At 39.3% G+C, this 24250-nt stretch overlaps 1 protein-coding gene across 2 annotated transcripts in view; it reads left to right on the top strand.

Annotated features, from left to right (window-relative positions):
• Positions 1-24250, top strand: part of LOC126469895 (uncharacterized) — a 485688-nt gene that overhangs the window by 439285 nt on the left and 22153 nt on the right. For both annotated transcript variants that reach the window (XM_050097238.1, XM_050097237.1), the window contains exon 23: positions 12418-12584. In XM_050097238.1, the coding sequence (XP_049953195.1) occupies positions 12418-12584 (167 nt within the window). The remainder of the gene's footprint in view (positions 1-12417; positions 12585-24250) is intronic.

Genomic DNA, 24250 nt, shown 5'->3' with positions numbered 1-24250 from the left:
GTACAGAAAGATTTTTGAGGTGAATTACTCTCTAGGTTCCTTTTCAGCTATCCTGATAATATTCATACATTTACTGTTCAATATATATTGCACAGAATCATTAATGTGAACTGCACATACGAAAAACTCTGAAATGGCAAATTACATGTTCATTTTCCCCCTCATGTTCCTTACTTTTAAATGATGAGTTACTTTGTATCAGGAACACCATTTTACCTTGCTTATTATGAGGGTACTATCAAAAGTAAAGATAGAAAGCACAGAAAATAATTTCAAAACATTAGTGACTAATAATGGTGCTGTGTCCTAGAAAGACACACATACAAGACTGAGAACTTTCCTAACTTTCTGATGAATCATTTGCAGAGCTATATAGCATGTGTACACCCATGAGCACATGCTGCATGCATGCACCTACCCACCCACCCACCCTCCCACACACCCGCACACAACACACACGCACACACGCACAAACACACACACACACACACACACACACACACACACACACACACACACACACACACCAATTTTTTTGCAGGTGCTGCACCTTGGTAGAGGGAATGTGTTGAATGGAGTGGGCGAGGTGGGCAAGGTGAGAAAGGAAATGAAGAGAGGGAGACTGGATTGTGGAAGGGTGGTTGATGACTGGGAGGGAGATGCAGCAAGTGCACAGCTTAGGGATGTGGCACCAGTGAGATGAGCTCATTCTGGTCATAAGCAGGGGGAGTTGTGGGCGGAGCACAGTGACTTTAACAAGGAGATTGGGAAGGAGAGATATGACAGAGTAAGAGGGACACTGTAGGAGAAGGTGGTGTGGGTGCAGGTTGAGTGAAGTTAATGTACTGTGACTGGAATGGAGGTGTATGTGAGGCATGGACTAACAGAGATTTGACACCAGCAGGATTAAAAGATCAAAGGGGGTGTTGCAAGGGCAGCTACTACCTACATAGTTCAGAGAAGGTGGTATTAGGGGGGAAGTATCCAGATTGCACAGGTTGTGAAGCAGCCACTGAAATCAAGCATGCTGTGCTTAGTATGCAATAGCCTGCTTGCCAGTACTTTGAAGTTGTACTTGATTTTGTCAAAACTATAAGTCTCATATCTTGCTGTGCTGAAAAATATCCTGGAAATTAGTGCTATTAATGACAGTACTTAATGATGTAGACTGGACAAGAAATGAATTTTAAAAGTGGTTCAACCATTTTATCCGCACTATACCATAGCTGATGACCAGTTCCAGTTTATACAGGTAAAGGAACCACTATGAGGATGCAAGTAATGTTTGCTTTAAATAAAAGCTGTAATGGTGATGAGCATTTGTTACCTTTGAGCTTAGACGTGGTGAGTTGATGTTAGTCAAGAATGCCTTTAACACAACAAAGATGACATTATCAACACCTCACTGTATTTGAGCATCTCACTGTGATTGAATGAGGCCATGTAAGAGGCCTACTAGAAGCTGGATGTTCCTTGTGCAATACTGCAGTAAGACTAGGCAGGAATGGAGCCACTATACATGATTGCTGGCAGCAGTTGTCATGATAATGTATGGTCACAAGGAGACGGGATACTGGATGGCCACATTGCGCAACTGGGAGGGAAGATCATTGTGTTCAGTGTATGGCTCTGGCACATCTTACTGCATCTGCAGCACCAATTTGAGCAGCAGTTCACACCACAGTGATGCAACAAACTGTTACAGATCGGTTACTTCCAGGTCAGCTCTGAGACAGATGCCCTGGAGTGTGCATTCTGCTGACCTCAAACCACTGCCATTTGCAATTTCAGAGGTGTCAGGCAAGAGATCATTGGAGGGCGGGGTGGACATCTGTCATGTTTTCTGATGAAATCTAGTTCTGCCTTGGTGCGAGTGATGACCATGTGCTGATTAGGAGGCGGCCAGTTCAGGGGCTCCAACCAACCTGTGTGCATAATATTGCTAGACACACTGGACCTACACCGGAAATTATGGTCTGGGATGTGATTTCATATGACAGCACCCTTACTGAAAACTGTACACCGGTCTAGTGATTCAAGCAGTTGTGCTGCCATTCATGAACAGCATTTGAGATGGTCTTTTCCAACAGAATAAAGCTCACCCACATACTGCTGTTATAGCCCAACATGCTCTACAGTATATCAAGATCTTATCTTGGCCTGCTCAATCACTGGATCTGTCTACAATTGAGCACATATGGGACATCATTGGACAACAACTCTAACATCATCCACAAACAACATTAACTGTTCCTGTATTGACCGACCAAGTGCAACAGGTATAGAACTCCATCACACAAACTGACATATAGCAGCTGCACAACACAATACATGCATGTTTGCATGCTCGTATTCAACATTCCCCCGGTTACATCAGTTATTAATGTACCTGTGTTTCACATTTGCAATGACTTAGCTCATGTTTATGTTAATATGTGATCTTGCAATACTAACCACTTAAATACAGGTGTGTTACCTAGAAAAACATATTCCTGAAATTACGCTATTCTACATTAATTATTTTTTGGTGTTGTGATTTTCTTCTGCCAGTGTACATGCTGAAGAAGAATCACACAATCATTAAACATAGTCAAGTATTGGTGTAAGTTCACAGTGGCATAATATATAGTTACAGATATGTGAAAGTGACAGTACAACACTAAATAACTTGCAATATTATCACCAGCATTAACAACAATGTCCAGTGAGCAGAGTTTGTAGGTCATTAACACTTTTGGGTTGCATATCAACTAGCTCACCCAAGATTTTTAAGACACAAAATGTTACTCAGTTTCATATTCTTTAGAAACCTGTGTTGCATGTATTATGATAAAGCACAGAATTTCACTCTAAATGACACAGAGATGTTACTCAAATGCTTTCCAGTCCCAGGCACTGACACAATCTGACTGAGATGTTATTCATGTACTGTTCAGTTTCAGACTGCCAATTTTGGGGAGGGGTGGGTATTTAAAGACAAGTATAAGAACGTGATGTGATTTCTGAAATTACTTATTGCTTTCAAATTTGGCTAGCTTAGATTTTATTATTTTGCACTATTGTTTGGTATATTAAAAATGTTCCAGGTTAGTTATTCACAAAAGTACATGGAACATTATTATTATACATCATCTAAAATCCCTTATTGATGAGTATGGAATCTACCTTGAAATAAATATTTTATGACTCTGAATTATTCAAAATCTGAATTACTGACTCAATTTCAATGAGATGTGTTTTCCGACTCAGAAAAATGTAGCAATAAAATTATATTGTTTAAGTTCAGAATGTTGCAGCCATTAAAGAAATATGTTATCAGAAAGTCAGGACTATCTGAATGATTAGTTACAATACCTCTTCTACTGCTTGTCTGCCCACAATGTTTTACCATTATATGACATCCTCATAAATTCAATTAGTTGTAATTTTAATTATTCTAGTTTCCATTAAAACCACTTGCATCATTGTAATCAGGAAGATAGCTACAAATAATTGAAATAAAAGTGTAACTGAGATTTTACATAAACAACAATTTTACATATTCCTATAGAGATTGTCTATTATGTGTGCAACTGCATTAGATATAGAATGAAAGAGTAAAAAAAATTAGTTATCCTTGGGAATATAAATCATAACAGATGGATTAGATTGCAACTTGCTATGTTTCAAGCAGCATGTTCTGACATTGGGTGGTCATCTCTGCTCTTTGCTTCTGTCTCTCCTCCTCTCTTCTTCTTCTTCTTCTTCTTCTTCTCTCTTTCTTTTTTCCCCAATCAAAGCCAATCAAAATCTAACATAAATGCTGTGCTCTCCAGTTCATAATTTTGTCAAACTGTGACCCTTCCCCAACCCACATATCAACCCACTGGTTATCTTACAGGAATTTCCTACCATCAACTTGGCCTCACCACATTTCCCACTTCTCTTCCCAAATCAATTAAATAAAATTTTTACTATGTGACGTAGGATGATGTGTCAGTACTAACACTATATATAGGCAAATAAACTTAAAGTAAGGTTATAATATGAATGTTGTTACTTCTTCAGACAGATAATATTTTACATGGTTATCATTAATATGTAATATATTACTGTAACACACGCAGTGTTGCTTCTTCAAACATGCACTATTTCACATGGTGATCATTCAAGAAATGATCTACATGGTAGGAGAATTTACTATTCAGATATTCTTCATTATTTTTCAGATTTAAATGACTCTTCCTGTTCCAGATTTTATTTACAAATTTCATGACCATATAATTAAGAGTTTTTTTCATATTGTTCATCTGTGGGTAGGTAACATGTAACTTGCTCAGTGTCTTGTCTCATACTGATGCAAGAAGCAGTTGCTCTCAAAAAGTTGTGGGTTTCTCATTGTGAAAATGAAAATTTCATATGTGTACATGCTGGAATTGACATTAGCTCCACTTTTCAAATAAAAGTTTGCAGTGTTGTTTCTTTTTAGCTCCTGCCATGGCTCAGATGATCTTTTTTTGGTAGTCTAGAAGTTTTGAGTAGGTTAGTTTTCTCAGAGCCCCAGAAACTTATACTACATATAATGACTGAAACAAGATATGTATAATATACAGTCCTTACAGCAAAATCAGTGATATTATATAAGACATATACGGACTGTTCTGCAGACTCAGTATGCTGTTCACCTGATGACTCCACAACATATTTTTATTTACTATTACACCTACAGAATAGCAAATAACTTTTTTAATAAATGCAGAACAGCAAACTTGGGTATAGTGAAGGGAAAAATGCTGTTTGGTGACGATTTGGTGAAGATATGGAATGAATGCATTGAGGAATTGTATGACAGAACATTTTTATTGAAGGGCATAAGAGGAAACAAAGGGGAAGCAGATGAAGATGACAAAGGAGATGACATTTTGTGAGAAGAATTTCAGAAAGCTCTTAAGGATCTATGGGAGAACAAAGCAATGAGTATTGATGATATTCCTGCAGAACTAATGAATAATGTTGGTGATAACATGAAAATGATGCTGCTGAAACTGATTAGGTCCATCTGTAACACATGTGAGATACCAACCTATTTCCAGAAATGCATCATGCTTCTCATACTGAAGAAGACATCAGCTACAAAATGTGAGAGGAGAACTGAAGAGAACATTTAGGATGGCTCAGTAAAGATCAATTTAGATTCATGAGGGGACTAAGAACAGGAGAGACAATTCTGGTAGTGAGGCTTCTTATCAAAAAGCAAATACAAAAAAATAAATCAACTTATATTACCTCTGTATACCTGGGAAAGGAAACTGATAATGTTATCTGGCAAGAGATGTTCAGAGGTCTGAAGAAAGCAGGTCTAAAATGTGACAACATATAGATGATACCCAGCATGGGCAGGACGTGACAAGGAGGTGGCAGTGGCAAGAATTCTGTGGTGTGGAGATGCTTCAATGGCAGCAGTGCAGAAACATGACTTGGGCATCGACATGGAGGTGGTGGTGGCAAGGGTTCTGTGGCATAGAAAAGCTATGGTGATGGCAGCAGCATGGAAACGTGGCACACGCAGTGACACAGATGTGGCAGTGGCAGGGACACTGTGGTGTGGGCAGATGTCAGCAGGGATCAGAACAATGGCTGAAACATGACCAGTGAGTGGTGACACAGCAACAACAGTGATGGCAGCAACATGTGAATGTAATGGCACATTTAAGGGAAACAGCAATACTGGCAGGTAGCAGTGTGATCAGTGGCAGACCACTACAACTGTGTGTTTATAGAATATCATCTCAGTTATGTGACTGGATTCATGATTTCCTGTGAGAGAGGCCACAGCTCATAGTAACTGATGGAAAGTCAGTGAGTGAAACAGAAATGATTTCTGGCAACTCCCACAATGTTATAGGCTCTCTGCTGCTTTTTATCTATATAAACAATTTAGGAGATAATCTGAGGAAACATCTTACATTGTTTGCAGATGGTTCTATCATTTATCATCCAGTAAAGTCATCAGAAGATCGAAACAAATTGTAAAAAGATTTAGAAATGATATCTGTATGGTGCAAAAATTGGCAGTTGGCCCTGCATAATTAAAAGTGTGAGGTCATCCACATGAGTTAAATTTCAGTTACACGATAACTCAATCAAATCTTAAGACTGTCAGTTCAGCTCAATATCTAGGAATTACAATTACAAACAACTTAAATTGGATAGAACACATAGAAAATGTTGTAAGGAAGGAGAACCAAAGACTGTGATTTATTAGAAGAACACTTAAAAGTTGCAAAAAATCTGCAAAAGAGAATGCCTAAACTATGCATGTCTGTCATCCTTTGAAATACTGCTGCATGGTATAGGATCCTTACCAGATAGGATTAACAGAGTAAATTGAAAAAGTTCAAAGAACAGTACCACCTTTTGTATTACTGAGGAAATAGGTGAGAGAGCATGATAGACATGATACAGGATTTGGGGTGGACATCATTAAAACAAAGGCATTTTCCATTGCATCAGGAACTTTTGTGAAGTTTCAATCACCAACTTTCTCCTCTGAATGTAAAAATATTTTGTTGATGCCAACCTACGTAGAGAGGAATGATCATCATAATAAAAAAAGGGAAATCAGAGCTCACAGTGAAAGATATAGGTATATGTTTGTTCGAGAAAGGAATAATAGAGAATTATTGTGGAGGTGGTCTGATGACCTCCCTGCCAGGCACTTAAGTGTGATTTGCAGACTATCCATGTACATGTTGATGTGAAAATAATGGTCCAGTACCAGACAAAGCTACCCAACTGCAAGATACCTGGAGGTTTGGTGACTACCTACAGCTACCCATCCACCAGAAATTACCCCATATGTAAGCATCTAATTGTTATCAGGGGGACTGTGGAAGTGATTAGCGAATTATATATGTATATAACATTAATAAATATAAATAAATGAATAACAGGGAATTAAGACTTTAATCCTTCAGGATTTTAATGTAGGCTTACCACACTTTTGAATTTACTGCTGATTTATTCACAGAAGACAAATTTACCTACATAGTATAATACTATCCCAAATGGTACAAATGAAATCAGAAAGCATGCAGAGCAATTGCAGACAATGGGTACCATGGAGCCAAAACTGTCGTGCAGTGCACACAGATTCCGTTAAACTGTATAAATTCATGGTGCTTTACAAATTCAATCTAATTTTGTAATAAATAGTTCTCCACACCAAAGTTTGGTCACTTTTCTAACATTCACAGTTTAAAAGTCTCAATATCACCAACTGATATATTGAAAATGACTAACTTCTGCATAAGCACATGTTAGTGGAGAACTCTGTTTTGGGCACACAACAGTACTAATCTAAGATGTTTGTTTATAATAAGTAGGTTTTTTAATTTATCCTTATTCCATATATTCATTTGTAGCCAGATTTCATCCACTAACAATTGCTACATAGTGTGCACTGGCAACATGTTGTTATCTGTTGTTAAATGAATTTGCAAACAATTGTTAATAACTTATTTTTTTTAAATATGACAAACACAGTGATATTTTATAAGCATTTTCTTGTTGTTGTGATATCAACACTGTTTCCAGATTTTTGTAGCTCTTCTCGGTACCATTTTTGTATTTTTGGGGAATCTTTATTTTAGTTCCAAATACAGCCAGAATCTTGCCATTGTAGCACGCTGTTCCCCCTCTGTCTCCTTATTAGAAATTCTCAGCAACATCTGCTTGCTCTGTGCTTACCTGTGTGGCCTGGCAATCACCTTGCAACTTGCCATGTATATATATTTCTCAACAGTAGATGACACAGTGTAGTAGCTGGCAATGTTATCACATTACATGACACTGTGGCCTGATATCTTTCACTGTGCTCCCATAGGAAGAATCTCAGCTCTTGTTGACCAACACCTCCAGCCAATAGCCTAACCTCCCTTATCAAGGACATGAACCACTTCCTTTCAATTACCACCTGAATCCCCATTTGTCACTGTTAACACAAATTCCTATAAACCAACATCCCTCAGTCCATGCCCATGGCCTTGTAAGATTTAACACTACCTCACCCAATGTCCTTCTGACTCAAGACACACCACTCCATTCCATGAACATCTAACTAACTGTGTCCTCACATATAACTTCTTCTCCTATGAGGGGAAGATATACAAACAAATCTGCAAGTCAGCACTGGGCAACTGTAGAGGACCCTATTATGTCAACCTTTTTATAGACCATCTAGATGAAACATTTAAAGCCAGCCAGAATCCCAAACCCCTTGTCTGGTTTGTATTCATTGATAATATTGTCATTACCCAGACCCAGGGCCCAGACACCCTATCCTCATTCCTCCACAACTTCAACACCTTCTCTCCCATCCACGTCACTTGGTCCTGCTCTGCCCAGCATACCATCTCCACAGAAATTGACCTACACCTCTCTGATGGCTCCATCCAAATCTTTGTCCATATCTAGTTCAGTAACCTTTAACCTCGAACTAGAACAACTGAACCAAATCCTTCATCAGGGTTTGAACTATTTATCGTTGTGCCCAGCAGTGAGGAACATCTCACCAATAATTGATGCCATCCATGTCAGAGTCACATCTACACAACATCCTAATCCAGTTTTATGCTACCCAAAAGACCCACCTACAAGACTTCTCTGATACACACACCTAGTACATCCTACATCACTTTCATCATAGGATTACCTATCCTATGTAATGTATTGCGAATACATAGAAAGAAGGATCCTTTATTGTATGATTATATGATAGCGGAACAAACACTGGTAGCAGTTACTTCTGTAAAATATCTGGGAGTATGCGTGTGGAACGATTTGAAGTGGAATGATCATATAAAATTAATTGTTGGTAAGGCGGGTACCAGGTTGAGATTCATTGGGAGAGTGCTTAGAAAATGTAGTCCATCAACAAAGGAGGTGGCTTACAAAACACTCGTTCGACCTATACTTGAGTATTGCTCATCAGTGTGGGATCCGTACCAGATTGGTCTGACGGAGGAGGTAGAGAAGATCCAAAGAAGAGCGGCGCGTTTCGTCACGGGGTTATTTGGTAACCGTGATAGCGTTACGGAGATGTTTAATAAACTCAAGTGGCAGACTCTGCAAGAGAGGCGCACTGCATCGCGGTGTAGCTTGCTCGCCAGGTTTCGAGAGGGTGCGTTTCTGGATGAGGTATCGAATATATTGCTTCCCCCTACTTATACCTCCCGAGGAGATCACGAATGTAAAATTAGAGAGATTAGAGCGCGCACGGAGGCTTTCAGACAGTCGTTCTTCCTGCAAACCATACGCGACTGGAACAGGAAAGGGAGGTAATGACAGTGGCACGTAAAGTGCCCTCCGCCACACACCGTTGGGTGGCTTGCGGAGTATCAATGTAGATGTAGATGTAGCTATTAGAGGCTGGGCCACATGTGAAAGCATTCCTGTCATATACCAGCTGTAACTTCTGCACAACATTTTATGTCAGTACGACCACCAGCCAGTTCTTCCCCCAAATGAATGGCCACTGCCTAACTGTAGCCAAGAGCAGAGTTGACTACTCACTGGCTGAACACATTGCTAAGCACAACATACTTGATTTCAACAACTTCTTTGCAACCTGTATCCTCCCCCCCCCCCCCCCCCCACCGACCCCCCTCCCCCCCTTTAGGCTTTCTGAATTATGTAGATGGAAGCTGTCCGTGCAACACATCCACTGATCCCATAATCCTCCTGCCCTCAATCGAGCTCCCCTGTCCTTGTCCCAAACTCTCAAACTCACCTTCCTCTCTGCACCAGGACCCTAACCTCAGTCATCTTTCCACCAGGACTTTCCATTACCATATTTCGAAAAATTGTATTTCCACATTCCGGTTCCCGTCAGATCACCAAAGTTAAGCAATGTTGGGCTGGGCTAGCACTTGGATGGGTGACCATCCAGTTTGCTGGGTGCTGCTGGCAAGCAGGGTGCACTCAGCCCTTGTAAGGCAAACTGAGGAGCTACTTCATTGAGGAATAGTGGCTCCGGTCTTGTAAACTGATATACAGCTGGGAGAGTGGTGTGCTGACCACATGTTCCTCCATATCCACATCTGCGTCCAATGACACTCGTGAACAGAGGATAACACAGCAGCCTGTCGGTACCGATGGGCCTTAATGGTCTGTTCTGGCAGAGTTTAGCTTTGTTTACATATTAAATTTTTATAGGTTTGGAACACATTTTTAGTTATTTTCCCATCACTCGTGATGATACTATTTTTTATTAGCTTCATAATGTGCATTTTCTGTTTCATTGGTAACGAAGTGTTCCATGTACTCTTCTGGTCAATTTTTTACTATTCCTTGAACTTCACCAGTCCTTACAGAAGGCTTGCTGCCTATATTTTTCTTGAACTTCAGTTAATTTTATGTTCATCTTGACTATGCAATGAATATAGCAAAACCTCCCACCTGAAGTACTTCGGTAGGTCTGTTGTGTCGTACATTGTTTGTTGTTTGAACCAGTCATGCAATAAAAGGAATCCATGGACAGCATTTCTTGTTGCTTGTTTTGGATAGCCTAGTAATTTTTTCATAAATCTTCCCTGGACTGATAACATGCCATGGAGCAAAACAAGGACCATTTTTATGTCCCAGAAAATGCTGTGATGATTTCCTTGTGTTAAGATGAATTTCTTTGTAATTGAGTGTGTGTGGCAACTTTTCAGTGCTTGCTAGTTACTCATAGGAATGTGACAATTTATCCATGTTTCAGTGACTGTTAACATCAAATTGAGTAGATTATCATATTGTTCCATCATGGAATGAACTTTCCATTAATCATATTTGTAAGCAACATAACATAAATGAGAACTGACTTTTCAAACACAAGATTGCTGCAGCAAAGGTCTGATGTATTATAGCTCACTGTACTTGGAATACAGGAAACACCAGTGTCATTTTTTTAAAAACGTAATTTTTCTTCAGTTTCTGTTAGACTTCTTATCTTAACATTCTGGATAAGCCTCATAACTACCTTCCTTCCAAGTCTATGTTAGCATGCCTAACTCATACTTGGTGTGACTGGAAAGTTTTAAGAATGGATCCGCTGCTGATTACTAGTTCGGCGTTCAGGTACATGGAGAGTGGGAAGTGAGTCATTGCCTTGTTCTTGAACACCCTCTGACAGGAAACTGTATTTCCTTTATTCAGTTCATTGTGGAAGCTGGTTGAGTGTCGGTCTGTTGCTGTGAAAGTTCGCGACTTAGTGCACTCTGATTGTAGACTTACAATTAGGGAGATGGCTGATGAACTTAATTTAAGTTTCTATGCAGTTCAGTCAATTTTAACTGAAGATCTGAACATGCATCAAGTGTTTGCAAAATTCATTCCAAAAGTATTGTCAAGTGACCAGAGACAATAGCGACTTGAAGTGTGCCAAGAACTGATTAATCGGACTAAAAATGACCCAGATTTGTTAAATAGGGTAATTACAGGTGACAAATCATGGGTGTATGGATATGATTCTGAAACCAAAGTGCAGTCTTTGCAGTGGAAGACTCCAGGTTCACCACGACAAAAAAAAAAAAAAAAAAAAAAAAAAAAAAAAAAAAAAAAAAAAAAAAAAAAAAACACGGCAAAGTCGGTCAAAGGCAAAGACAATATTGGTGATTTTTTTTTATTCTACTGGTATTGTGCATCATGAATTTACCCCTTGAGGACAGACAATTGTGGAAATACAGGAGTTGGGTGCTACACCCTGACAATGATCCGGCTCATCATGCCTTCTCCATTGTTGAATTTTTGACCAAATTCAAAATTTGTGTGCTTCCAGAACTGCCATATTCCCATGATTTGGCCCCTGCAGACTTCTGTCTGTTTCCTAAACTGAAATTTTCAGTGAAAGGGAAGTGATTTGACTCAATTGAAGACATCCAGGCAAATACGGAGAGCGTCCTTAACAAACATAAGGGAAAAAATTTCCAGGAATATTTCCAAAAGTGGAAACACTGTTGGAGTCGGTGTGTTCAGTCAGAAGGGGACTATTTTGAAGGAGATGACTCACAGTAGCATGCAGTTATTACCATTGTACAATTACAAGCTCATTCTTAAAACTTTCCAATCACACCTCATATGGAGATAACATTAAGAAGAAAATAAACTTTTTCTGTTTCATTAAAGTCTAGTTCAGGCATAGGTTTGGAAGTTTTATTTAAAGATTTTCAAAACTGACGTGCTAATACTCATTGGCTATCAACATGTTAATGGCTTTAGAAGCATTGTTTTTCTGACTCTAAATTGCACATTTAATATTCTTAATTGAGCAAGTAATTCTAAAAGTACTGTCTTGATTGCTTATTTGATAGGATGTTCTGTGTTTTATTTATCTATTTAATCACTTAGTCTAATTTAATTAAATGAATTATAAATTCTGATTAATGTACATTGTAGGGCCGTGGTCGTTATGTTAATCATGTGGTAATCCAACAAAATCCTGTAATAATGCAAGAGACAGATAAAACAGTAAGAGTAGAATGTTCATTTGATGCAAGTGATCAGACTGTATCATATGCACCAACCGGAGGCCGAAATCCAGAAGGCAGTGGTATCAGTGTCACGTAAGTATTTTCTGCTATAAACCAAGATTGTTCAATGAGATTTAAAATTATATTTGTGCATATATTACCTGCACATAGCATTAACTTTGCTTTATATTACTCAAACTTTGTTAAATACGGTGACAACATGCATTGGAATATGGTGATTATCATTTAATTTTTATGTACCAAGGATATAAATGATCCACACAAAGCCATATTCTAATAATACAATGAAGTTTAGAGTTACTGGAAATATCTGTAGTCAGAAAATGCATTTTGGGCATCATATTGAAGAAACTCTTTCGAAAATGCATAAAAATCTATGCAATGTTTTTTAAGCCCGGTGGCTATGTATTTACCAAATGGTAGAGAGAACAATCCGGCAGTAACGTTGAAAAGCTCTCAGATTTTCAGTGAGGTATAGTCATTGAGGTACTATGGCATATGAATGAATGCCATATTCATTGTCTTCTAGCAAACTGACTTAACCAGAAAATGATGAGCGTGACACTCATCAAAACATAGCAGTATCTATCACTAGCACTTGGCTAAAAACCTGGGAGGTTTTCATCTGTAGTGTACACCACATAAACATTCACACAATCTGGTGTTAGTTGCTCTCCAAATTTTATACTGTTCTATTGTATGTGAGCAATAAAACAAATTCTTAATTATAGGTCCTCGGAGGGAGCCAAAATAAGTTATTAATGCAGTTGTGTGTAAAAATTGGAAATGACTAAGAAGTTTATTGGTGTCTGGAATCCATGTTACTGGTTCATCGCACCGTTCAAGACATTCCCAACATGATGCCACAATAGCTATTTGTGCTTAGAAAACCTACCATAATTTCAACTGTAGAATTAGGATTGTCTTCTTCCCAGAATGAGGAATTTCTTTTGACTGCCAAACATGATTAAAATGAGTGAGATCTTGTTTGGCCCAACTATTAAATTGCTGTAGCATGTCTTTGAATCTGTTAATTGTTAGGAAAAGTTCCTATGACCTTAACAAAGCTGAGTGCAGCTTCCATCTGGAGAAAGGGCAGTTGCAGTCTAATTCATTATTGGTTGAAACTCTAACCATTTGCCTCCATGATTTTTTGTAGTAATAAAATGGTAGATCCAAGCTAGCAGTGGAGATAATATTAGCAAAATGCTCTGCCATTGTCTTGGAAATATCTTAAGTGTGATTTGGACACTCCTCTGCTTAATTATAGCTACTTATTTGAATGTTCCATGGATTATAATTGCAACCTCTCACTATGAAGTGAAATGAGTTAGTTTTACAATTATAGTAAATCATCTCAGCAAAAATTATGGCAACATGCTGACCATTTTCATGATTTTGTAAGGTGCTTTTTTATGTACATATAGTGATTTATACCTACCTATAAGGAGCAGTCAAATAAACAAGAGACAGATGTAAAAAAAGTAATTAAACTGCTTATTATTTCAAAAGTAATCACCATAACTGTTAATACATTTATTCCACCGTGAGACAAGACAGTCAATGCCTTCATGGAAAAATGTTTCCAGTTGCCTATAGAACCATGATTGTACCCAATTGTGCACCTCTTTGTCTGAAGCAAATTGATGGCCATGAATGTCTTTCTTCAGGACACCAATAATATGGCAATCACATGAGGAGGGATCATGACTGTATGGAGGATGTGTATTGAATTCTGAGGGAAATTTCTGCAGCAGACTTGAATCAACTGTGGCAACATGTGGGTCCACCCACTTGTAGCATTGGACAAAGAACGCACTCATGGGTACTATCATGGTTCTGTAGGCAACTGCAAACTTTTTTCCATGATGGCATTGACCATCTTGCCTCACAGAAAGCTAAACATATTAACAGTTATATGATTAGCTTTGAAATAATATTTTCCATCTGTCTCATTTTCATTTTACTGGTCCTAATATCTTCGATCTCTCTCATGCTCTCTTAAAAGCACACTCAGAATTTCTGTGTCACACTAAGGCTGAATGACTGATAGTGTAAATCGTTTCTCCTTCTAGTATTATATTTATGAACATTGTTGGCAGTGGAAAGAAAAGCATTTCTCAAGAAGAGAAATTTGTTAACATTGAGTATAGATTTAAGTGTCAGGAAGTCTTTTCTAAAAGTATTTGTATAGAGTGTAGCCATGTATGGAAGTGAAACATGGACCATAAAGAGTTTAGACAAGAGGAGGAAAGATGCTTTTGAAATATGGTGCTACAGAAAAATTCTGAGGATTAGATGGGTAGATAACATAACTAATCAGGAAGTACTGAATATAATTGGGGAGAAGAGAAATTTGTAGTACAAACTAATTAAAGAAGGGAACGGTTGGTACAACACATTTTGAGGCATCAAAGGACCACAACTTCATAAGGGAGTAAATGCACTGTTGTCAGTGTTCCCAACTGTATAAACAGCTGTTTACAGGAGGCTTTAGAGTGGACACCACACATTATCTTCATTATATGATTTTGTGTAACAAATACCTTTTCTCTCAATATCCAAAAATATGATACTGTATGACATTAGTGAATGAAAACAGGGAAAGTAGGTCAACTTTTTTTACAGTTTCATCTCCAAAAATCTGATATCTGTAATACAAAAGCTGCAGTGCTTAGTCATTTAAGAATATCTGCAGTATGTGGTTTCCAGTTCAGGTTCTGCTCAGTATAAAAACCTAAGAAATTTGAATATTCTGTTTAATGTATTGATTTACCCCATGCATTATGTACAAGAGTGTGACCAGGGTTTGTGCAATACAGAATTGCATTTATTGTGTTTTATCTAAATCCAGTGAGGGTCCATTTTCAGAGAAAAGGTTATTAGTTTTCAAGAAAATATTATTTATATTTTCAAGTGTTGAAGCTACTCCATTGGGTTTGGTAACAATACTTGCATTGCCAGCAAACAGAACTTTTTCTGCATCTTGAATATATGATGAAAAATCATTTACATATAACAAGAACGAGAGTAGACCCAAAATTTATCCCTGTCATTACCCTGTAATGATTATATCTCATTCTGAAGATGCTGTTTCATTTTACATCATTTAACCATTTACTAGCAAGATATCTGGTAGCATAATATTTTAGCTTCTATTGGAAAATACTGCTAAGTCTGCAATCAGATGCTTTCAACAAGTCACAGAAGATAATGGTTGGCAACATTTTGCCATTCAAATTCTATTTTAGCTGATTCATGAAATTAAAAATAGCATGTTCTGTGGTGAGACCTCTTTGAAATCCAAATTGAGACTTGCTAGGTACCTTACTTTGAGAGAGATGTGTTATGATGCCTGCATAAATTTTTCTAGTGCCTACAAGAGAGATGTACAAAGTGAGACTGGTTGGTAATTATTTATATCTGTTCTACTTACTTTCTTGTGAAGGGGTCTGATGATAGCATATTTCCATCTCTCTGGAAAAACAACCTATGATAGTGACGTGTTGGATATATGACTTAATACATTGCATATGTGTAAAGAACTTGATTTTAATATTTTCCTTAAGATGTTGTCAACTCTGTGAGAGATGTTTTTGGATTTTGATCGAGTTAATTACATTCTTAAGATCTTTGGTAGAGCATTGTATGTTCATGTGAGGCACTGCTTCTTATATATATTATAATGCTTTATCGCCTGAACTGTCCAGATCTTCAGAGCAACTTCGAGGGACTGATTTTTAAATACCTGTGTTGACTACCTTATTGCTATCATTTATTAGTTGCCAGTTCTTTATAATAACAAAGTCTCCACATGCTGTGAGTGATTTCCCAGTTTCTCTTTTATCTACTGCCCATACAGATTTAATTTTACTATCTTAATTATTAATTTCAAATATTATAGATAGATTTTTTGATTTTGTAATCCCTTTCCTTAAACCAGTACAGTATTTCTTGTTATATGTAATTAGTTCTACATCTCTTTTTGTCCTAAACATTTCCAACAACTTCACTTCCCTTGCACATAGTATTTTGATTCCTTATATAAGCCAAGGTATTTTCATTTCATTAAGATCATACTTTACTGTTTTCTTCAGAAACCAGTGGTTAAAGACTGATAGAAATGCATCTTCAAATAAATTAAATTTGGACAAGGGAAACTCCAGGCAGTAATATCAACAATGTAGGAAAAAGACAGATTGCTACGTACTTTAAAGAAGACACGTCAAGTTGCAGACAGGCACAATTAAAAGGCACTCACATAAAGCTATCAACCACAGTCTTCATTAGTAAAAGAGAGATACTCACACCATTCGCACGCACACAAGCAATCACCCCTCATGCACACACAACCGCCAACTCCAGCATCTTGAGCTGGAATGCAACATCATGTGGGATACAAGCAGCAATCAGGAGGGGGTGGGAAAGGGGAAAGGATAGTAGTGTATGGGTGGGGAGACAGATGAACACTGTGTGGTGGAGTGTGCAGGGACTAGACTGCCAACAGGTGTAGCATCAGGAGGTTGTGGTGCAGAAAGGTGGCGAAAAGAAGGAGAGGACTGGGAAAGATGGGCAGATGCATTGGCAGAGAACTGTAAATAAACAGGGTGGGAGATGCAAATGGGGAGGAGATGATAGGACAGAAGGGATGGAAACTATTGGGTGGAGTGTGTGGGGACAGTGTGTTACCATAGGCTGAGGCTGGAATACTAAGGGAGCAGAGAATGTGTTGTAAAGATAACTCTGACAACTCCCATCTGTGCAGTTCTGAAAAGCTGGTGGTGGAGGGAAGGCTCCAGATGGCTTGGGTAGTGAGGCAGCCATTGAAATCGACTGCGTTATGTTCAGCTGCATGTTGTGCCACATGATGGTCTACTTTGCTCTTGACCACAGCTTGGCAGTGGCCGTTCATCCTGGTGAACAGCTGGTTGATAGTCATACCAATATAAAAAGTTCCACAATGATTGCAGCAGAGCTAGTAAGTGACTTCCATAGGTGGCCCTACGCATTGTGGGGTAGGATAAACCTGTGACAGGACTGGAGTAGGTAATGCTGGGTGGATGGATTGGGCGGATTTTGCACCTGGGTCTTCCACAGGGACATGATCCTTGTGGCAAGAGGTTGGGATTGAGAATGACATAGGGATGGACTAAGATGTTGTGGAGGTTTGGTGTGCAATCGAACACCACTTTATGAGGGGTGGAAAGTATCTTGAGTGGAATGTCCCACATTTCAAGGCACAGTGATATCTACATCTACATCTACATCTACATCCATACTCCACAAGCCACCTGACGGTGTGTGGCGGAGGATACCCTGAGTACCTCTATCGGTTCTCCCTTCTATTCCAGTCTCGTATTGTTCGTGGAAAGAAGGATTGTCTGTATGCTTCTGTGTGGGCTCTAATCTCTCTGATTTTATCCTCATGGTCTCCTCGCGAGATATACGTAGGAAGGAGCAATATACTGCTGGACTCTTCGGTGAAGGTATGTTCTCGAAACTTTAACAAAATCAAAACTGGGTGAAGAAGGGGACACTTCTTTGTGGCTGGTACTTGGGGGTGGTGGGGGGACTGGGGGTGTGAGGGGAAATATCACAGGAAATCTATTTGCAGATTAGGTCTAGTGGCAGGGCCTGTCTGTGAAGGCTAAATGGGACAGATTTTTTGGTGTGAAAGGGATGACAGCAATCAAAATGCAGGTGGTTGGTGGGTTTAATTTGGAGAGAGGTGTGGATGAAACCATCAGAGAGGAGGACATCAACATCTAGAAAGGTGGCATGCTGGATTGGCGAGGACCACATGAGGTGGATGGGAGAGAAGGTACGTAGATTCTGAAGGAACAAAGATAGGGTGTCTTGGCCATGAATCCAGATCATGAAGATATCATCAATGAACCTTAACAAAGAGTGGTGGGTTGGTGGTTTGGGGAGCTAGGAAAGTCTCATCTAGATGGCCCATAAAATGATTGGCGTAGGAGGATGCTATGCAGGTGCCCATGGCTGTGCCATGGATTTGTTTGTATACTTCCCTTCAAATGAGAAGTAGTTGTGAGTTAGGATAAAGTAAGTAATGTGTATTAGGAATAAGGTAGTGGGTTTGGAGTCTGAAGGACACTGGGAAAGGTTGTGTCCAATAGTGGTAAGAACATGGGCATGAGGTATGTAGGTGTATAGGCAGGTGGTGTCAACAGTGACGAGTAGGGATGCGGGAGATAAATGGGTAGGGATGGTGGAGAGTCAGTGAAGGAAGAGGTTGGTGTCTTTGATGTGGGAGTGTAGATTATGGGCAATTGGTTGGAGGTGTTGATCAATGAGGGCCAAAATTATTTCAGTGAGGGCACAATAACTGACCGCAATGGGGTGTCCAGGATTATTGGGCTTGTGGATTTTGGGGAGCATGTAGGAGGTGGGTTTGCAGGGTTTCTAGGGGTGAGGAGGGAAATAGATTCAGGGGAGATGCTGTGGGAAGGGCCTAAGGCTTTAGGCAGGGATTGGAGTTTGTGTTATACTTCAAGGATGGGATCACTATGGCAGAGTTTATAGGTGGAGGAGTCAGATAATTGGTGGAGGCCTTCTGACAGTTAGTCACTGTGATTCATAAAACCAAAACCAAACCCCTAGTCTGGTTTGGGTTCATTGATGATATCTTCACAATTTGGACTCAAGGCCAAGTCACCCTGTCTTCATTCCTTCACAACCTCAACACCTTCTATCCCATCTGCTCCATGTGGTCTTCCTCAACTAGCATGCTGCCTTCCTAGATGTTGACCTCATCCCCTCTGATGTTTTCATCTGCATCTCTGTCCTCATTAAGTCCATCAACCACCAACAGTACCTGCATTTTGACAGCTGTCATCCCTCTCACACCAAAAAATCCCCCCCCATATAGCTTGACCACCTGGAGATGGTGTATCTACAGTAACAAAAACTCCCTTGCTTGGTGTGCTGAGAGTCTCACCAAGGCCTTCACAGACAAATGCTACCTCCAGACCTAATTCGCAAACAGATTTCCCATACCATTTCACCTCACACCTCCCATCCTCTCACCACCGCCAAAAACCAGACGTAAATGAATGTCTCCTTCATCACCCAGTACCACACCAGACTGGAATAACTGAACCACATCCTTCACCAGGACTTTGATTATCTATCATTGTGCCCTGAAACGAGGGACATCCTACCTGAGATACTTCCCATCCCTTGTAAAGTGGTGTTCTGGTGTACACCTGACCTCCACAACATCCTAGTCCATCCCTGTGCCACTCCCAATCCCAACCCCTTGCCACAAGGATGATATCCCTGTGTAAGACACAGGTGCAAAACCTGCATGATCCTCCCACTCAGCACTACCTATTCCAGTCCCATCACAGGTTCATCCTACCCCATCAGGGGTTGGGCCATCTGTGAAACGAGCCACATCATTTATGAGCTCTGCTGCAATCATTGCACAGCTTTTTATATTGGTATGACTACCAACCAGCTGTTCACCAGGATGAATGGCCACTGCCAATTACAGTTGATTTCAATGGCTGCTTAACTGACTGAGTCATCTGGATCCTACCCTCCACCACCAGCTGTTCTGAACTGCACAGGTAGGAGTTATCCTTATAACACATTCTCTGCTCTCATAATTATCCTGGCCTTAATCTATGGTAACATACTGTCACCACCCCCTCCCCCCCCCCCCCAAGCCAACAGTTTCCCAGTTCTCTCCTTTTTTGCTCCTTTTTTCCCCACCTCCCTGCCCCACAACCCCCTGACGCTGCACCTGTAAGCAGTCTAGTCCCTGCACAGTCCACTAGACAGCATTCATCTCTCTCCCCTTTCCCATGCCTGTATGCTCCAAACACACACCTTCTCCTTCCCTGCTCCCTCCAGATTGCTGTCTGCAACCCATGTGATGCTGCAATCTGGCCCGAGATGCTGAAGTTAGTGGTTGTGTGTGCATGAGGTTTGTTTGCTTTGTGTGTGTGTGTGTGTGTGTCTTGTACTGATGAAGGCTGTGGCCAAAAACATAATGTGAGTGTCTTTTAATTGTGCCTGTCTGCAGCTTGATGTGTCTTCTTTACTGTAAGTAGCAATCTGTCTTTTTCCTACATTGTGAAATTAAATTTGGAATTTACGTCTGTCACACTGTATACATTCTTCCATTGGGCATCCTTTAAGGCTGCCTTGAAACTTTCTGTTGTCTGTTCATTAATTACTCAAGGTGCTGTCCATTATATCTCTTCACTGTAAGTTATTTACCATGACTAGTTCTGCATCATGGCCAGAGAGGTCATTCACTTCTGAATAAACATTTACATCACTGATTAAGCGTTCACCTACAAACATGTTACCTATTGGATTTCTGCTTTCTTGTGTAATTATGGTGGGAGAATCAACAATAGAAAACCTGTAAGTGTCAGTTAAAACTTCCAAATAGTTTTTTTTCTACCTCAATCCTTCAGAAAATTAATATTAAGATCTCTGCAGTCTATCTTTTGTGTTTGTTTGCTAAGTGGCATAATAATTGCTAAAAAATTTGTAACAATTATATATGACTTTTGTGGTAGCAGAAATTCACAAGCACAGGATTCCAGTTGTTGATCTAAGCAGAAACTACTGGTATCAAGAGATTTGAACTTGACTTTATTTTTTTGCCTTCACCAAAAGTTTTCCTTTGTTCATATTTTACCTGCAGAAATGGTCTGCTAATTTTTAGGCCTCTATGTTTAACATTAGGATGCCTATATTTATATTATGCTCAGACAGACATAATACATGAGCTTCATTTTGACATTCTGTATCATATAAGCAGATAAAGAGTTTGAAAACTTCATATTTTAGTACTCTAATAATTTGATACGTAATGGTAAGGTTATTCAGACAAGGTTTTTTTTGTGACACTTCATTTCTCTGGACTTCTTCTAAAGTAGTCTGCCTGAATGAGGCATTTAATGTGAAAACATCTTAGCTCTTACCCCTATACTCACAGTAATTCTGCCAGATAGATAAATGTAACCTTGATTGTATGTTACAAAACTTCTAAATTGATTATCTCACTTTAGTTGAACTGGTGGTACACTTACTTGAGTCCAGGGACTCTCATCACAATGTATCCTCCACTTTTTTAAATTATCTTTAATGATGTTCCGTATTTTCATTTTAGTTTTCCAAATACTACATGCTCCTCTGTGGCTACCCTGCACATGAATCTTCAAAGTGTACCACTTTCAAAGTGTCACCCACTCATCTATGACTGCAGCATGACAATCGTTGGTGAATCAAAACATAATCTATCTTTTGTGAACATATGATGACATCAGTATGTGTGCATCTGAAAGTGTCAGCCATTTGTGCATGGCTGCACCATGATCACCATTATTTCACCAAAGGATATGAGATTACATGAAGATGTTGATATGGATGCAACAGCAGCAAAATGGATCATGCTTGTGATCTAATCCACCAAGTCTTTTTGTTCATGCACACATCACTGACTTCACAGGTTCCAGTTAGCACTTCTGTGGCTTCCTTATGAGGGCACTTCTGTCTGTTAAATAATCCCAGACAGGGAAGGGGTCATTCAAATGAAGGCCATTATCATCTTCCCACTGATCTGTCTCTCTGAGGAAGTGAGAAAAAAGGCAGGGTGGTAAAAATTCTGGTAGGAATGCTGAAATCCCTCGTGTGTCCAGTATAGAGAAAACATTAAGTCTCAGATTGGATGACACTCATGGGACTTCATCTCTAGGCCTATAAGAGTGTCTCCATAGCATGTAATATGCATTTTTGTAAGTCCCCCAGAATGAGAAATGGTGTGAGAGTTCATCAAGAAGGGTCTTCAGTGTCTGGTGAAAAATAAAGTAACAGTTATCTTTCTCTGAATAAAAAGTGTTACTGCTATTGATTGTAAGTATATGGTAAAGGCAATAGCCAAGGCATATTGACTTTTACTAACAAATACAGAAACACATGTCTTAGATCCTTAGATAAATATACTTTTCATTGTATGAAGCCCTCATGAATTCATTGTTTCCTCAAAAATGTAGAGTTTGTCTTCAAAACAAAAATAACTAATACATATTTACAAAAATAGGATATATGCTAATGTTCTTTCACAGATCCTGAGTGAAATGGTCTTCAATAATGTGTAATCAGTAAAACATTTCAGACATATTTTAATTTGAAACATATCACAAATAAAAGTGTGTAAGTTAATCCTTAAGTTACTGCAGTGCTCAATTTGTGATGGTATGCATTGGTACACCATACAATTACCTCTGATGAGAAAAAAATCAGAAACATAGATTTTTAGATGTGATACAATAGGACTTTTGCTGCAGTTGAAATCATGTGAAACAAATGTTCTATTCGCACTTTTAAAATGTTCAGAAAGGCCTTAAAATAATGTTTTAAGAAATCTAAACTTTAAAAAAACTGGAAGGTCACAGTACCAGAAGATCTTTTTTTTACAAATCAAACACAGGGATAATGTATCCATGCATCATCAAACAGAAAGCAGTTTGCCATACTTTCTTATACAGATCACATTACTCCACTGAAGATGAGCAGAAGTCAAATTTTATGTTACACTTACATTATTTGACATTATTAATCACATATACATAATGTAGGTGCACTAAGAAATTTATCAAACAGGTAAGGAGCTGAGCACCAATAAACCAGTTAAGTTTCTCATTAATTGTTTTTTATTGGTATCCAAACATACTATAGTTACAGGCAAGTTACTGAAAATGTGTGTTTGTGCATAATGGATGTTTTTCTGGGACAAAGTAGTCAGTTTTAAATCTTTAAGTTTGATATTCTTGTTTCTAGTATTATTTCCATGAACTGAAATGTTGGTTTGAAACATGAGGACAATTTTTCTTTACAGAATATACAGGGCGAACAAATTGTATATTTCAAGCACTCAGATGACCCACTTCAGTTCCTTACATACTAACAGTACAAAAATATACATCACAAAACTTCATTTCATTCATATTTTTGGTTGAAAAAGAACACTTAAGAAAATCAATTTGACAACACTGTGGTTACATGTGTCGGTTTTACGTGGCGTAGAACCATGATAACACAATTTTAGAGTAAGAATTAACATTTATTTCGGCACTGAACAGAGTGAATGTAGTAATGGATGTCAAACATGGCGTGAGCAAACAAAGACAGAATGCAAAGGCAAAGAAAATAGTCCAAAGAGAAGGTGCTTTGTGCCATGGACACAACAGAGGTGCCCCCCCCCTGGCAGTGCGGAGTACGGCAGGGTGAAGCTAGCTTACCTCGACAAAAAAATCGTGGTGCCAGCAGGGGGCAAAGGCGGCACCCAGCACGCAAAGTGTGTGCCGGGGGCAATGGGAAGTGACTCCGTGAGTGACACATAGGCTTTATTCATTGAACCAATACCGTACTTGCTCGTAGTAATTTCAAGGCACTAAGACATTGAGCTTCCCAATGTGCAGGGGTGCCGTCTATGGTGCGGATTCAGTGACAGGTGCCATTGATTATTGCCAAGATCAGTGAAGGGAGCACACGTGGGGGTGAGAGGGGGGGCGTGAGTGGCAGTGGTTGACTGACCTTGGCATGCCAGGATGGTGTGTGTGGAGTGTTGGCAGCAGATGACGACTGAGTACACAGCGCGGTAGCCATGAAATGTGGGGGATCCCATGAAGCAAGAACATGAGCATCCATGCCGGGCCAGTGGGAAGTGGGTGGGGCTTCGGCAGCAGACGATGATG

Source organism: Schistocerca serialis, chromosome 3 (assembly GCF_023864345.2).
Source record: "Schistocerca serialis cubense isolate TAMUIC-IGC-003099 chromosome 3, iqSchSeri2.2, whole genome shotgun sequence".
NCBI classification, from domain to species: Eukaryota; Metazoa; Arthropoda; class Insecta; order Orthoptera; family Acrididae; genus Schistocerca; species Schistocerca serialis.
The sequence above is the reverse complement of the archived record's forward strand: the minus strand, read 5'-3'. Positions and strand labels throughout refer to the sequence as shown.